Consider the following 15,472-nt stretch of genomic DNA (forward strand, 5'->3'; position numbering starts at 1 on the left):
GACATCAGACATAGAAATAAGAGCTAGAAAAACTCTCAGATGTCATCTAGTCCATTTGTGGTTACAGGATACTGAGGATAAGAAAGATGAAGTTGCATACCTAACGTCACATGGCAAGTTAGTGACACAGTGGGGCCCCTGATTTCTATTTCAGTGTTCCTTCTCCCACACTTACTCCTTTGGAAAAGGAAAACATCCTGGCTAAGGGATGTTCTTTAGAGGTGAGAGGTGATATTCTTCAAAATTTCCAGAGGAAAATAAGCTACAGTGGTTCAGAACATGCTAGAACAATCATATTATGAACTTAGCTTCATAAACTGAGATGTCAGTCATTCTGTCTTCATCAAGATGGAAGAGAAAACAAAGAAAGAGAATGAAAAAGATCTCTACCTTGTGAAGAGCCCTACCTATCATGTCTGAGAAATGTGTGCCTCCCAACAGCCAACATTTTATCATATGCCCATTGGACATGATTTTCAGAAAAGGGACCATTTATGTTTATTGTACAGATTGACGGGATATGATTTATTGTACACATGACTGATTCTGTTTCCTCCTTCAGCATCCCAGTGACTGCATCCCTCCCTCCACTTGAGTGGCCACTCTCCCACCAGTCAGGCTCCTATGAGCTGAGGATCGAGGTGCAGCCCAAGCCACATCACCGAGCTCACTACGAGACAGAAGGCAGCCGAGGGGCTGTCAAAGCTCCGACCGGCGGCCACCCTGTGGTTCAGGTATGGCCTTGAGTTCTCTTCCTTTTGCGTCCTCATTTATCACTGGGTGATTTACTTCTGCTGAGCTACTGCTTGGTGCTTATTAGGTTGAGGTATGTGTCTTAGCCTCTTATTCCTCTGAGGGATGGGAAATTTGAGACTGAGTATCAGAAGCTAATCCAGCTACTCAGAAGCCATAGACAAAAGTTTTACTGAGCTGGATAAGGATAGAAATGATATTCATGCACAAGCTTCTTCTTCCTTCTCTTTCTGATTGAGAGACCACTAGAGTTTTGCAGAGGTTTCTGTATTGGAGGTTTCTGAAGCCATCATTTTGTGTTTAAATTTCAGATGAGAGTCCATTGAGGAAAATCAATATATTGAAAACTGGGGAAAAGTTAAAACTACGCAGAGTCAAATACCTAAAATAACTATTATTAGCATTTTGATATATTTCCTGTTGCCTTTTTTTCTATTCATAAACATGGCAATGTCTATCACTGTACATTTTTATACTTGATGTTATAGTAGTTTGTACTTTGATTTTTTTCACTTTACATTTTACTCTGAGCATTTCCTCCTGGTTTTTCCTTAAGCATTATCTTTTATGTCTGTGGCTTTTGATTTAACCTCAGATTTTTTTTTCAAAATAAGTGGAGAACTGTTTTTTTTCTCCAAAATATTGAGTTGAAATATTCTTGATTGTATAGTCTGGTTAACCAGGAATTGCTGACTGGTGCCCACCAACCAACTCAATTAACCAGCCCTTTAATACATTTAAATTAGTTTAACTCTTTTAAATTTGCCTTAAAGTAAAAGTATTCTATGATAAGAATCTGATGGTGCATCAAAACCCTTTAGAGTAGTTGTTAAAAATGCAGATTCTTGAGCATCCACTGAAACTATATGACACAAGTACAATTCAGACAAAAAACAAACATACAAACCTCTAACCCTAAAATCTTCACAGGTAGCTTTGAGTGTATATACCTGGTTAAGGACTTTAATGATAATATTAAGAACTTATAAATCCTGGCAGTTGCTTTTTCTAAATCTAACATCACAGCCTTTTGGGGATTTTGTTTGCATTCGTTGCTTCTTTTCATTTACCACAAGTCACATTTTACTATTTCTTTGCATGTCTAGTAATTGTTGACTGTATACTGACATTGTGATGATGACATGTACTGGACATTGTAGAGACTCTTGATTTTGTTATCTTCCTCTAAAGGTAGTTCAGTTACTGGCTGATCACATTGAACTTTTATAGGCTTGATTTTACCCTTTGTTAAGGTAGACCTGTGGAAAGCCCAGGGTGTTCCCCATGCCCTTCAGGTTCATGGGGTTAGCCATCAAATTCCTTCTTTTGTGGATCTAGTTGAGGCTAGGTTTTAGACCATGTTAGGGCAGGTCTAAAGTAGCCCTTACTCTAAGGCATGACCTTACTCTTAAGGCCTAGTCTTTTTGGATGCTTCGTGGGGAGGTCACTCCTCTCTGGTGGGCTGGAATTCCAGTACTCCAGCCCTGCTCAACCTCTAGTCTCTCTGTTTCCCTTTTTACCCTATAGCTGCCTCTCTCTGATAAACTCTGCACATTCTTTCCCTGTGCTTACACAGCCCAGCCCTTGGCCAAGGACTTGGGGAGCTCCCCTAGCACCTTCCCCCTCTCTGATGCTTTACCCACAGATCCTAGCTGCTTCTACAGCCTGGGACTCTGAACTGAACTCTGTCTCCCCAACTGAGCAGGACCACTGTGTTCTGCTTGAACTCCACTCCCTGCATGTGGGAGGGAAACTGTCCCCAGGCAGAGAGCTGCAGTGAACATGGGCTCACCTCCTATGTTTCCTTTCTCTCATGGACCACAGTCTTACGCTGCCTGCTGTCTATTGCCTGAAAGCAACTGACTTATCAACTTTTGTCCTATTTTATAGTTGTTTATGTTGGTAGGGCTGGTCTGGTACTATTTACTCTGTCATGCTTGAAAACTGATTTTTGGAAAAGAAAGTCTTCATATCATTATCGATCGATCAAGGCTTATCTGCTCTAGGATGGGAACCTCTTGGCCTGGAGGTGGTGTTAGTGTGTGCTGGAGTCAAAGCCTTTGGTTGTAACAGAGAGAGAAACTCATTCAAAGCAGATTAGAAAAAGGGGATTATATGGGGAGGCTACTGGGGTAACATATCATCAGGTCAGGAGATTCAGCTCAAGAAGAACCTGGACTCATGGTCATGAGTCCAAGATTTATTTCTTTGCTCAGTCAATCCATTCAACAAGTGGATTCGTTCTGCAAGTATTTGTTGACCACCTACCTTTTGCCATATACTGTGCTTGATGCCGAGATACAATGAAGACTGAAAGAGAAGTGGTGGTTAGCTTCTCTATGGAGCTCATGATCTAGGGGGGTATAAAGCTATTGACTAAATAATCATGCAAGGGCTTCCCTGGTGGTGCAGTGGTTGAGACTCTGCCTGCCAATGCAGGGGACACGGGTTCAAGCCCTGGTCTGGGAAGATCCCACATGCCGCGGAGCAACTAGGCCCATGAGCCACAACTACTGAGCCTGCGCATCTGGAGCCTGTGCTCCACAACAAGAGAAGCCGCGATAGTGAGAGGCCCACGCACCGCGATGAAGAGTGGCCCCTGCTTGCCGCAACTAGGGAAAGCCCTCGCACAGAAACGAAGACCCAACACAGCCAAAAATAAATAAATAAATTAATTTAAAAAAAATAATAAAATAATCACGCAAATGATAAAATTACAAATTGTGGCAAGTGGCAGGAAGGAAACGTGCATGAGGCTCTAGGTGTGTAAAATGGAGGAGCCAGTGTAGAGGGGGGAAGAGTTCCCTGGTAACATTTCCTTGAAGAAGAGACGGGGGCGGAGGATGGTGCATAGAGGGAACAGTATGTGCAAATGCTTAGAGGCCAAAGGAAGCAAACTGTGTCAGTGGACCTTGAGGAAGCCAGTGGAACCAGACTATGAAGGGCCAGAGGGAGAGAGGAGGGGGCCCGAGCGGGCAGGGCCCGAGTAGCCATGGGGGAGAGTTTGGCTTTTACCCTGAGATGGGAAAAGCAGGAAAGAAACAAGGAGAAGCTTTAGGAGGCTCTGTCCATGGTGTCTATCCTTTCAGAGCTATGTGGTATCTTTGTTCTCTGATTATCCAACAAACATTTGTTGAGCACTGCTATGTACCAGGCATGGTTCTAGATTCTGGGATGTGGTATGAACGAACCAGCCAGAAACCCTCACCGTCATGAACTTACAGTTCAGCAAGATGATGCTAATAATAGTTAACACTTAGTGAGCATTGACCGCATGTCAGACCCTATTCCAAGTGCCGTCTGTGTTAACTTATTTAATCCTCAAAAAAGCCCTAAGAAGCAGTTACAGTTCGGTCAAGGAGATGTCCAGGAACTTGTTCAAGATCATAGCTCTTGAATGGTGGACTCAGGATTTGGATTCAGGTGTCTGGCTTTGCCTGTTACACAGCTTTCCTCGTCTTCCACATCGCTCTGCAGAACAGCTTTCCCTGCCACCTCATTCTCACCAGGCAGGGAAGTCCTGGTGGAGAAATGCCCACCAGGCCCTCCTGCCTATCGATTTTCTATGCTGTCCGTGTTCTAGCCCCTCACCAGCTCGTTGGAGCCCAAGTCCTGACCCTCAGGGAGATTCTAATTGGCCCTGGTGGGGAGGGAAGGGTGCCACTCCCGGTCCAGTTAGCTTGGCCGGAGAGGTCAGACCATGTGTAGTGCAAGGCTCTGCTCACCCATTCATCAGGGGCTGGGGCCATGGAAAGTTCCAGAGAAGGGAATGGGCTGGACATGCAGTTCCGAGGATGCCCACTACGCTATGCTTGATGTTCACGCCCCTCCTTCCAACAGCTCCCCAGGATCCGCCCCTCTTCTTGTTCGTAACTTTGAAAACTCAACGTATGACTTAAAAATCTGTAGCCATATCCTCAAAAGACACAAAGCGTCATGGACATATATACACTACCAGATGTAAAATAGATAGCTAGTGGGAAGCAGCCGCATAGCACAGGGAGATCAGCTCGGTGCTTTGTGACCACCTAGAGGGGTGGGATAGGGAGGATGGGAGGGAGGGAGATGCAAGAGAGAAGAGATATGGGGACATATGTAGATGTATAACTGATTCACTTTGTTATAAAGCAGAAACTAACACACCATTGTAAAGTAATTATACTTTAATAAAGATGTTTAAAAAAAAAAAAAGACACAAAGTGAAGTCTTAAAAAAAAAAATCATTTGACTAGATTGGGTTCTCTTCAAAACGAGATGTGCTAACCCCTGATTTTTAACATAGGAAGTCAGTTTTTTAAAAACTTCTTTGAAAAATGAAGAGAAGAGGGGACTTTAAGAAGACAAGGGCTCTTAACCTTTAAGTAGGTGCGAAAACCCCTTTCGAAATCTGGAGGGTTGCCCTTTCATTCCCAGAAGAGCAGCGAAGCTCTGTTTTGTACCTTGCCTAGATGCTTCTGCTGGTTTCTTTCTTGATCTCTGTCTCTCTCCTTATCTCTCCATCTGTTTCTATTTCTGTACTGTACCATGGCTCACTTTTCCCCCTCTCGATGATTGGTCCTCACCTTTCTCTTTTTTATTTGCCACACTATAAAACTTCACTTTTTTTTTTTGCATGCCTAGTGGTTTTATGCTCCTCTTTATATGAAAATAAAATGAGTACATGACCATTTCATTCTCTTTCTTTACATGTAAAATTTCATATCTTAAGCATATGCCGTGTTCAGCTGCTTTTCTTTCTTTTTTCTTTCCTCTCTCTTGAATGTCACTTGATCTTGGAAGAAAGTTTGTTCCAAACCTTAAATGCTTTTCAGATCTCATGACTCATTCATTCGGTGAACATTTTGTCAAGGGCTTGCTGTGTGCCAGGCACTGTGCTAGGCGCCAGTAATGTAATGATGGGTGAGATGGACACAGTCCCTGCCCTGATGTAGCTCAAGGGGCACCAGATATGCCAAGTAGACCAGGATGGTTGGTGTGACCGTTGCTGAGATGTGGGTGTGTCAGGGAGGCCAGATGAGGGCCATCTGGGATGACACCTGGACTCCAAGGTAGGACGTGACAGCTGATTAGGAGTTCATCTGTTGGATTCACAACTTGGGGCGGGAGGCGGTGGTAAGTGCTTTGACAATACAAACCGTGCCAAGGAAGTACTACTTAGATGACCTGCTTTAGAGGGAGGGAGGATCCCTCTGAGGTGGTGACTTACCAGCTGGGGCCTGGAGCAGATGATGGAGCCAGCAAAGACAGGAATGTTGCCCTTCCTCTCTCTGTCTCTGTCTCTTTTGGTGGTGGCGGGGGCGTGTTCCACGCACAAGGCACGGCACACACGAAGGTCCTGAGGCTGGGAAGAACTTGGTGTGTCTGAGGAGCCGAAGGAGGGCCAGTGTCACTTGAGTTTAGCTTGGAGGGTGATGGTTGGCAGGACTCATAAGCCAAGATGAGGAACTTTTTAATTTCAGGGCAAGGGGAAGGGAGTGCCGAGTTTTGAGCAGGGGAGGAAGATGATTCTGATTTAATGTTTTTGGGATCACTTGGGCTTCCCTCTAAGGAGTGGGCTTCTCTACGGGAAGAAGCAGGGAGGGGAATTTGATAGGCTGTGGCAGTGCCGGCTGGAAGGTCAAGGTGGTGAGGACTGGGAGGTGGCATTGGGAGGGGAGGGGATGGATTCCAAGGTGTGAGCTTCGGGACTTGGTGCTGGCTTAGGTGTGTGGGGGGGGGGGTGAAGGAGTGCCTGGGTAGAGGGTGGTGTCATATGCCACGTGGGAAGACCTGGGGAGGCAGTCATTTTCCTAGGGGAAGATTACGAGTTCAGTTTGGGGTGAGGGAATTAGGAAGGGCTTGTGGGGCATCCAAGCAATGACAGCAAGTAGGCAGTTGGGTATATGAGTCTGGAGCTCAGAAGCAGAGTCATAGACTTTCTAACGCTCAGGCCATCACTACAGGGCTTAGTGCATATCCACTTGTAAGGATTTATTTCCCATACCCTCAATAACAAGCTGCATCTCTCTAGAAGGAGTGGACTAAGGAGAGAACCAAAGAAGTGAGTGCAGAAACAAGATTACAAACTGAGTGCTCGTGGGAGCCAGACGATGGAAGGAAATGACTGCCTTGGCCAGGCAGGGAGCAATAGGGAGTGGTGGGGAGTAGGGCACAGCACAGTATGTACCGTCTCTGAAGGAGGCAGCTGGTACTCAGCCTCCCCTTGGTTATGCCATGTGGGAACCAAAGTTGCCAGGTTTCACAGTTTTTATTAAGGGGAGCTAGGAATCTGAATTTTTATGTATAATTTCTGATTTTTATATTTTGGCTACTAAATCAAACTTTGAGTTAGATTTAGCTCAAGGCAAATATCCTCAAGTTCATAGCCTCTGGGGGTTAATAAGGACTGTGCTACGTTAAGGGTTATCAGTAGAAAGGGAGGTAGGAAAGAGGCTATGTTTATACGATTTCTAAGAATTGTCCAGTTAGGGAAGGAGCTCTGTGCGCAGCCAGACCCTGGACATTTCTCCTATAAAGCTCTAAATCCCGTGGAACTAGAGCAAGTTTATGGTTTTTTCTGAGGAGCCTGGGAATCTTAGTTCTTTGACGTGACTTTGACCTGTAGGGATCAGAGAAAGGGAACCACTTGATTCACCTTGAAAGAGCCACATGCCTTTTGGTGGAACCCTGCCATCATCTCCTCGTTCTGTTTCAGGATAGGAAGCAGTGGTCCTTTGGTGGACAAAACTGCCATTCAAAGGCAGCTTTGCAAGGTTGGGCTTTAAGCGTTTCCATAGCTCTTCAGCTTATGGGATCTCATAATACCCCAGCTGAGAGTTGCCTGTATAATGCCACTGTCATTTAATCCTTTCCCTGGCTGCTTCCAGACCCTTTAACCATAATCCTGCATAGAAATTCCCGGTAGAGGACACCTCATTACTTTCCTCATCCATCTTTGTGCTGGGGTTTTCAATAAACGTTATTCTTACCACTCTCTGGGACGTGTTTTCAACTGAAAGAAGGATTGGAAAGCCATCCTTTTCGTTATAAAGTAGTCAAAATCTGAGATTGTTTAACCACAGTACACACCTCCAAAGACAATACTCCTGATTCTTTCAAACAGATGTTCAGACATATGGAAAAAACATGGGCAGTTCCTTTAGGAGAAATTCCTTGCAGATGCAGAAACCTGATCTCGATTTCATCCTGGGGAACAGTAATGAGCTTTGCAGAGAGAAGAGTGGGGGGCCGGGGCGCACCTGTCCAGGTTACCGCCTTCCCATCCTGGAGGAGGCTAGTAAAGTCTCCGAGCTTTCATCTCGTAAAACAGATTACGGGACAGTGATTTTCATCCTGTTGGATTTTGGCTTTTGTACTCTCTGCGACTCACTTTAAATTATATCTAAGACAGGGGAGAAAGAAGCCAGATGGGGTTTCCTCCTGACCAGGCGAAACTGGAGTCGTGACAGAGAGCCGCGCTTCTCTGGCAATTGGCTGGGCGTGTTGGCTTCCATTGACTAATAAAATTTTGTGCTCGGTGAGGCTGGCTCCGTGAAACAGGAAGCAGGTCTTGCTGATGCTAATTTGTCTTGATCAGGGCTGCTGCGTTTGCTTAGAACTACAGAGGTTCGATGAGACCTTCTGGAGAAGGAAAGGAGAAGAGGAGTGAAACAGTGATCCTCAAGCTTCAGAGGAGGAGCACGTGGTCTGAGGTCATCAGGGATGCATTTTGCTCATTCATTCGTTTGCTCGAATTATTCACCCAGCGCCTTCTAGGTGCTCGGCACTCTTCCAGGCGCTGGGAATGCAGCCGTGAACAAAACAGACAGAAATTCCTGCCCCCGTGGCGCTGACGTTCTGGCTGCAGTGAGATAAACAATAAATCTAATAAATAGGAAAATTCAGTAGTACGTTGGAAGGTGATAAGTACTATGGGAAAAACTGCCAGGGCGAGGGGAATTGGGTGTGGTCAGATAGGCCTTCCTGAGAAGGTAGCATTTGAGCCAAGGGGGAGCTGAAGGACTAAAGGGTCTGGGTTTCTGGGGATGAGTGCTCACGGCGGCCTGGACAGCCAGGGCCACGCTGGGTGGGGTCTGGGAGCAGAGAGGGGGCCTGCGTGGGAAGGGCAGGCTGAGTCAGGGCAGAGGAGGAGGGGGTGGAGGCCCGGAGGAAAGAGGATGGGCACACTTGGGCCTTGGACATTGAATACTTTCACTTGCAGGAAGGCGGGAGCCGGGAAGACCAGGTCTGACCTAGGTTTCAGCAAGATCCCTCTGGGTGCCTTGCTGATGAGGACAGGCTGCGGGGGGGCTGGGGGAGGAGCACGGAGATGGGCTAGGAGCTGCTGCAGTGGTCCAGGCGAGACGGGACTGTGGCTGGACCAGAACTGGGGAGTGGAGGGCATGAGAAATGGTTGGACTCTGGGTATATTCTGAAAGTCAAGCAAATTGGATTTTTTGAGATCAGTTATGGGCGGGAGGCACGTGGGTGGTTGCAGTCTTGGGGGAGGCCGGAGTGCCCAGGGTTGAGCAGCCATGCCCATCACACTGAGATTCTCCTGTTTTCAGAGGGAAGACATCTAGGGCTGGCTTGACCCAGTCTTTTCCTTTAAAGGTGAGGATGGGGTGGGGAGGGGATGCTGAGGCCGACTTCAGGAGGACCCATCCTCACTACCCTCTCTTTGTCTATACCAGTCTCTTTTTTTAAATTTTATTTGTTTATTTATTTATTTATTTTTGGCTGTGTTGGGTCTTTGTTTCTGTGCGAGGGCTTTCTCTAGTTGCGGCAAGTGGGGGCCACTCTTCATCGCGGTGCGCGGGCCTCTCACTGTCGCGGCCTCTCTTGTTGCGGAGCACAGGCTCCAGACGCGCAGGCTCAGTAGTTGTGGCTCACGGGCCTAGTTGCTCCGCGGCATGTGGGATCTTCCCAGACCAGGGCTCGAACCCGTGTCTCCTGCATTGGCAGGCAGACTCCCAACCACTGCACCACCAGGGAAGCCCTATACCAGTCTCTTGATGATAACACTGGCCATTAATTAAAACATCTTTTAAAAGAGTACAGTCCAAACCAAGTGCATCTGTGGGCCAGATGTAGCCCTGGCGTGTGACCTTGGCTGAGGCTGGAGTGGTCACGGAGGCCTTGTAAAAGTGTGGAGATGGGTGCTGGCCTCCAGGGGTGAGCCAGGTGCAGAAGAGAGGGTGTCGGGGGGGGGGGGCGGAGCCTGTACAGGTACAGGTGTGGAGGGATGAGGAGCTGCAGGGTTGGATGGTGCTGTGTGCTAACACGTCTGCATGTCAGAAACACACCGAGGGAAGCAAGAGGTGCTTTCAGCTCACATGAGAATATAAATTATCATGAATGAGCGTCAAACGTTGCCCCCCGCCGCCCCCAGTGTAAGCAGAAAACAGAAAATTTCCAGAATCTTGGAGGAATAATTGTTCCAAAAAGAGAGATTAAGTCTGAGGCTTGCAGTGTGTCTGGCAACCAGTGGGAACACAGAGAGGAAACTTCATTTGTTCTATAAAGAAATTTTTGGATTCCTCTTACGCGCCAGGCACTGTGATGTAACAATGACGCAGGTACACTTACCCAGCGTCTACCATGCACTTTCCTTAGAGGGACCTGCTTAATCTTTGCAGCGATGCTATGGAGTGCAGGTGGTAGAATTGCTCTCATTTTACAGACAAGGAAATTGGGGCACAGAGAGGTTAAGCAACTTGGCTGATGTCACCCAGCTGGTGAGCGGTGGCTTTGATTTAGACATAGGAGGTTTAAAGCCAGAGCCCACACTGAACCATCAATCTGTGCTGCCTTTTAAAATATTTTTATTTATTTATTTATTTATTTATTTTTGGCTGTGTTGGGTCTTCGTTTCTGTGCGAGGGCTTTCTCTAGTTGCGGCAAGCGGGGGCCACTCCTCATCGCGGTGCGCGGGCCTCTCACTATCGCGGCCTCTCTCGTTGCGGAGCACAGGCTCCAGACGCGCAGGCTCAGTAGTTGTGGCTCACGGGCCTAGTTGCTCCATGGCATGTGGGATCTTCCCAGACCAGGGAACGAACCCGTGTCCCCTGCATTGGCAGGCAGATTCTCAACCACTGCGCCACCAGGGAAGCCCTGTGCTGCCTTTTGGTAGCAGAAAGAGCAGGTTGTTTGGAGCAAGGCAGTCCTAGCATTCATTAGCTTTGGGACTCTGGGTAACTGTCTGGGCTGCAGGTTCTTCACTTAGAAAGTAGTAAAGACCTACATCTTTCAGATTTTTTGTTTTGTTTTGTTAAGTGTGGTTAGGATTCTAAGCAAAAGTGCCCCGCGTGATCTTGGGTACAAAGTAGGTTTTTTAAAAAAAAAATTTTGTTGTTGTTGTTGATGGGGACTATTTTTAAAGTCTTTATTGAATTTGTTACAATATTGCTTCTGTTTTACATTTTGGCTTTTTTGGCCCCATGGCATGTGGGATCTTAGCTCCCCAACCAAGGATCGAACCCACACCCCCTGCATTGGAAGGCAAAGTCTTAACCACTGGACCACCAGAGAAGTCCCACAAAGTGGTCTTTTAATCTGCTGATGTTCTTTGGTTGAGAGAGAAAGATTGACATGGATCTGGGGTATTTTAAGCTCTGATAGCCTAAGATTAGATCCTGGTGCCCGTTCAGGTTTTTTCTGGTTGAGTTAACCACATCTGAGACTAACTTAGGGTACTTTATTTACACATTGAGGGTTGTTTATTTACACATCGTTTGTTACATACGTGATACTATTTCATCCTTGCAACCACTCAGTGAGTTGGTGCTATTATTCCCCTTGTACAGATGAAAAAAGAGGCAGGGGGGGGAGCTAATGTCACTTACCTAAAGTCAGGCAGCCAGTAAGCACTGGAGCCCTGACTTTGGCTTTTAGCTTCTGGCTTCTCATCTTTCCACGCACCTATTCATTCATCTATCACCTGCTCCCAGCCGGCTCTGCATCAAGCCCCAGCACAGAGAGCTCCAGCCGGGGCTTAACATGAGGGTAAGACGGGACAGGGCTCATGAAAGGCTGCTCTGTAGCATCTTTGGGCAGCACCCGGCTGGTGGTGTGATTTGAGCCCTGGACCCGGCGCTGGGCGTCCAGGTCCCATCGTGGCCTTCACTTTCTTCACTGAGGGACCTCGGGAGAAACAAAGACTGTCTCTGGTCCTGTGAGGAAGGAGGCATCTGCTAGAGGTGGATTGTAAGTACCTGCTAGCTCCAACATGCCCCGGGAGAGAGGGGAGGTGATGGCGTCTCACACGGGCCCTGTTCCCTCTGTGAGAGCAGCAGAGCCGTCCTCTGCATCCTGGGAGACAGCGTGGAGGTAAAAGCTGCTTGTTCTGAGCTTCCTGCAAAACTGTGGGCTGACTCTGCCCATAACTGCATCTGTTTATCGAGCACTTACTGTGTGACAAGCACGTCACATGGAGTGGCTCAGGCAGGCTTGCTGCCCCTGCTCTGTGAATGAGGCTCAGAGGTGTTGAGTGCCTTCCCCAGGGGGCACGTGGTCACTAGTGACCCTGACCAAGCTTCCCCTGTGTGCCAGTTGCAGGAGGTCATGGTGCTATTATTAACCCCATTTACAGGTGAGGAAACTGAGGCTTAAGGTCACACCACTCAGCAGAGGGGGCAATTCCTAGGGTCTTTGCAAAGATAAAAGACTTAGGACTGGAAAGTGCGTAGAACGGGGCCTGGCTTGCACCAAGCACTCCATGTACACGCGTTGTCACTATTCCCTGTTATTGTTTATTTTCCTCCGCACCATCCTGTTAGGATAAAAAAAGGGAGCCTTTGTTCTCACGTGGAAGTTTGGACTTCATGCTGTCATCCCGGAGCTGGGATGGGCATGAGCTAGATAATGATGATAGGATGATACGAGTGCCCATAATTTACTGACACGTGCCCTGGATGAGGTCAGAGGACTCGCTCAGGGTCATGTAGCCCACACGTGGTGAAGCTGAATTTAAAAGCCCAGCTGTTGGCCTCCTTGGCCAAACTGTTTCCCCTGCTGTATATGGTCCTCAGACCCACTACCTAGGGGTGGCTGATTCTGAACATTCTGACACAGGTTTGAAAAAGTTTGTGTGGATGTATATATATATATATACACATATATACACACAGACTTGCATATATAGATTATATATATATTTTTTATATAAACAGATACATATATATGTAAATATACACATGCATATATATAGACACTATATATATGTGTGTATCTGTGCATAAGATACACACATATGTATATAATTTTTATTCAATTATTTTTCTTTTCTTAGTATGTATTCATTGTTTAAAAAATACAGAAAAATATAAGAAACCAAACAGCACCCTTTGTCACCTGGAGAGGACTAGTGTCATTGCTTCAGCGTTTTCCTTTCAGTCTTTTCCTCACGCTTGCACACTTAAGCTCATAGTACCCAGCTCCTGCCCCCGCTTCCTTAGTTGAGTCTGTATCAGGTTATTTTCATGACATTAGGGGGAAAATAGCATTTACCAAGCTCCAAGTAAGGTTGGGAATTGCTTTATGTGCCTTCCATGTATAAATGGATATAATACTACCTTGATTTCCACGCCATACTTGGAGGCACAGAGAGGTTTAGTAACTTACCTAAGGTCACACAGGAAGTGGGTGAGCCATGAATTGACCTAGAGCATCTAGCTCCAAAGCCTGCACACTTAACTAGTTCGGCCACAAAGAAGAAGTAGAAATCTTTGATGATCCTAAGATAATTTTCCAGGTTGTGCCTAGGGGCTTCTGTTGTTGCTTAGGTATTTTGAAAAATTCAGGAAATAAATCTAGTCTATTTGAGCATCACGGCAAATTCTTCCCTTGTCAGGGTGCTCAGGCTCATGCCGTCCATTGCTGTCTCCCTGCTCCCCTCTCCTCCACCTGCCTTCCTTCTCTCCCAGGGTTTGGCCACAGCAGCCAGCAGGCCCCTCCCAGGTGCAGAACAATAGCCGGCCTGCGGGGCTGTGTGGCCTGGTGGGGAGCATGGACTGCGGGCCTCTGTGGACACTCCCGATCATGTCCTGGTATAAGGCCTGGAGCCTCAGAGCCCAGGGAGGCCAGTGTAGCCTGCACTTGGGCTCTGAGACCTCAGCGTCTCCAGAGGGTTTGGCTCCCAAATGCAAACCATGATCCCACCTGTGCTGAGCTGGTCACGGGACCTACCTGGCCATCCTTGTCCTTCAGCCTGAGTTGTTCTTACCACACTAGTGTGACTGTGAACAAGGATCATCTGACCTCCGGGGGCCTCAAGGTCCCCAATGGCAAATTGGACAGAAAGTTACTTCTCTTTTAGGATCTAGGAGACGAGCATGTGTGTAAAAGACAGTGCTAAGTGCAGGCTGCTCCCGTTTCTTTTACAGTTTAACTTTGGGGAAGGAAATGCATTCACATGATGCAGAATTTGAAAGATACAAGAGATGCACAGGGCAAGACTGGCCTCCCTCCTCATACCCCGGCGGCCACCTCCTCTCCCTGAGGCCCCAGTGTCACCAGTTTCTTGAGTGTCCTTCAAGAGAGGGTTTGTGTCTGTCCTTGTGGTTGGATCCATTGTTGTCATCGCCATCATCATGGGCATCATCATGGGCAGAATGCCCCGCACACTTAAAATTCCCTATAAATGATCAAAGCAGTTATTACTGTGGCGCTTAAAAAGGCATCGCATTGTGATTTTCCAAATAGGAAGTGAAGCTGAGTTGATCTTCTTGGCATCGTTTATTTAACCAAATTGACCTCTCCCCTTGAAGCTTAGGTTTCTGTTAAAGGAATCCCATCTTCCTAATTTGACATTTATTATAAAACTGTAAATACTGATCTAATGAGTACAATTTTTGGAACCTGCCTCAAGTAAATGTTTGTTAAGCCTTGGCTTTACCTGACCCCGGGCGTAATGATGTAAAATAATCCATCAGCATACACTGGCTGTATCCCCGGTCTATGCCTATATGCTTTCTCTCTCCATCAGAAAATGATACACTGAAGATAAAAGCAATGGATTGTATCAGCAAGGGCAGGATGCCATGGTTACAAAGTAGCAGGAAGAGTGTGGAGTAGGATTGAGTGGTTTTCTGCTTATCTCTTATTTATTCAACAAATACTGATGGTGCTGCCACCACATGCCAGGCCCTGTGCTGGGTGCTCCCCACTCGTTTGGTCCACGGGCTAGCAGCACAGACCTCCCCTGGGGGCTTGTTCAAAATGCAGAATCCCAGGCTTCACAGTCTGCCAAGTCGGAATCTGCCTTTTACAAGATGCCTTGGTGATTTGTGTGCATATTGGAGTCTGGAGCACGTTATTCTAGGACAGGGGTCAACAAACTATGCCATCCAAGTCCGGCCCGTCACCTGCCTTTCTAAATAAAGTTTTATTGGAACAAAGCCACGCCATTTATTTACATATTGTCATAAATATGTAAATTTGTAAATATGTAAATATGTAAAAAGGTGTCTGCCTTTGTGCTATGTTGGCAGAGTTGAGTCCTTGCGACAGACACTATGTGGCCTGCAAAGCCTAAAATGTTTACTGTCTTGTCCATTATGGGAAAAGTTTGCTGACTGGAGATGGAGATAGAATAGCGAACAGAACAGACAAAATCCCATGTTCTTACGGAGCTGGTGTTCCGGTGGAGGGAGATATACAACAAACCAGTAAACCTAGTGTTGGTAAAAAGCAATAAGAAGAAAAATAAGGCAGGATGGGAGGATGGAAGATGATTGTGAGG

The 15,472-nt window shown here is 46.8% G+C and overlaps 1 protein-coding gene across 7 annotated transcripts in view; it reads left to right on the top strand.

The window, feature by feature from the left end:
• NFATC2 (nuclear factor of activated T cells 2) overlaps positions 1-15,472 on the top strand; it is a 179,371-nt gene that overhangs the window by 37,252 nt on the left and 126,647 nt on the right. For all 7 annotated transcript variants that reach the window (XR_009497575.1, XM_059896777.1, XM_059896778.1 and 4 more), the window contains exon 3: positions 563-734. Coding sequence is in view for 6 of the 7 variants with exons in the window: in XM_059896777.1 (XP_059752760.1) it covers positions 563-734 (172 nt within the window). In the remaining variant the exon portion in view is untranslated. The remainder of the gene's footprint in view (positions 1-562; positions 735-15,472) is intronic.

The sequence above is a fragment of the Balaenoptera ricei genome, chromosome 15 (assembly GCF_028023285.1).
Source record: "Balaenoptera ricei isolate mBalRic1 chromosome 15, mBalRic1.hap2, whole genome shotgun sequence".
Classification (NCBI taxonomy): Eukaryota; Metazoa; Chordata; class Mammalia; order Artiodactyla; family Balaenopteridae; genus Balaenoptera; species Balaenoptera ricei.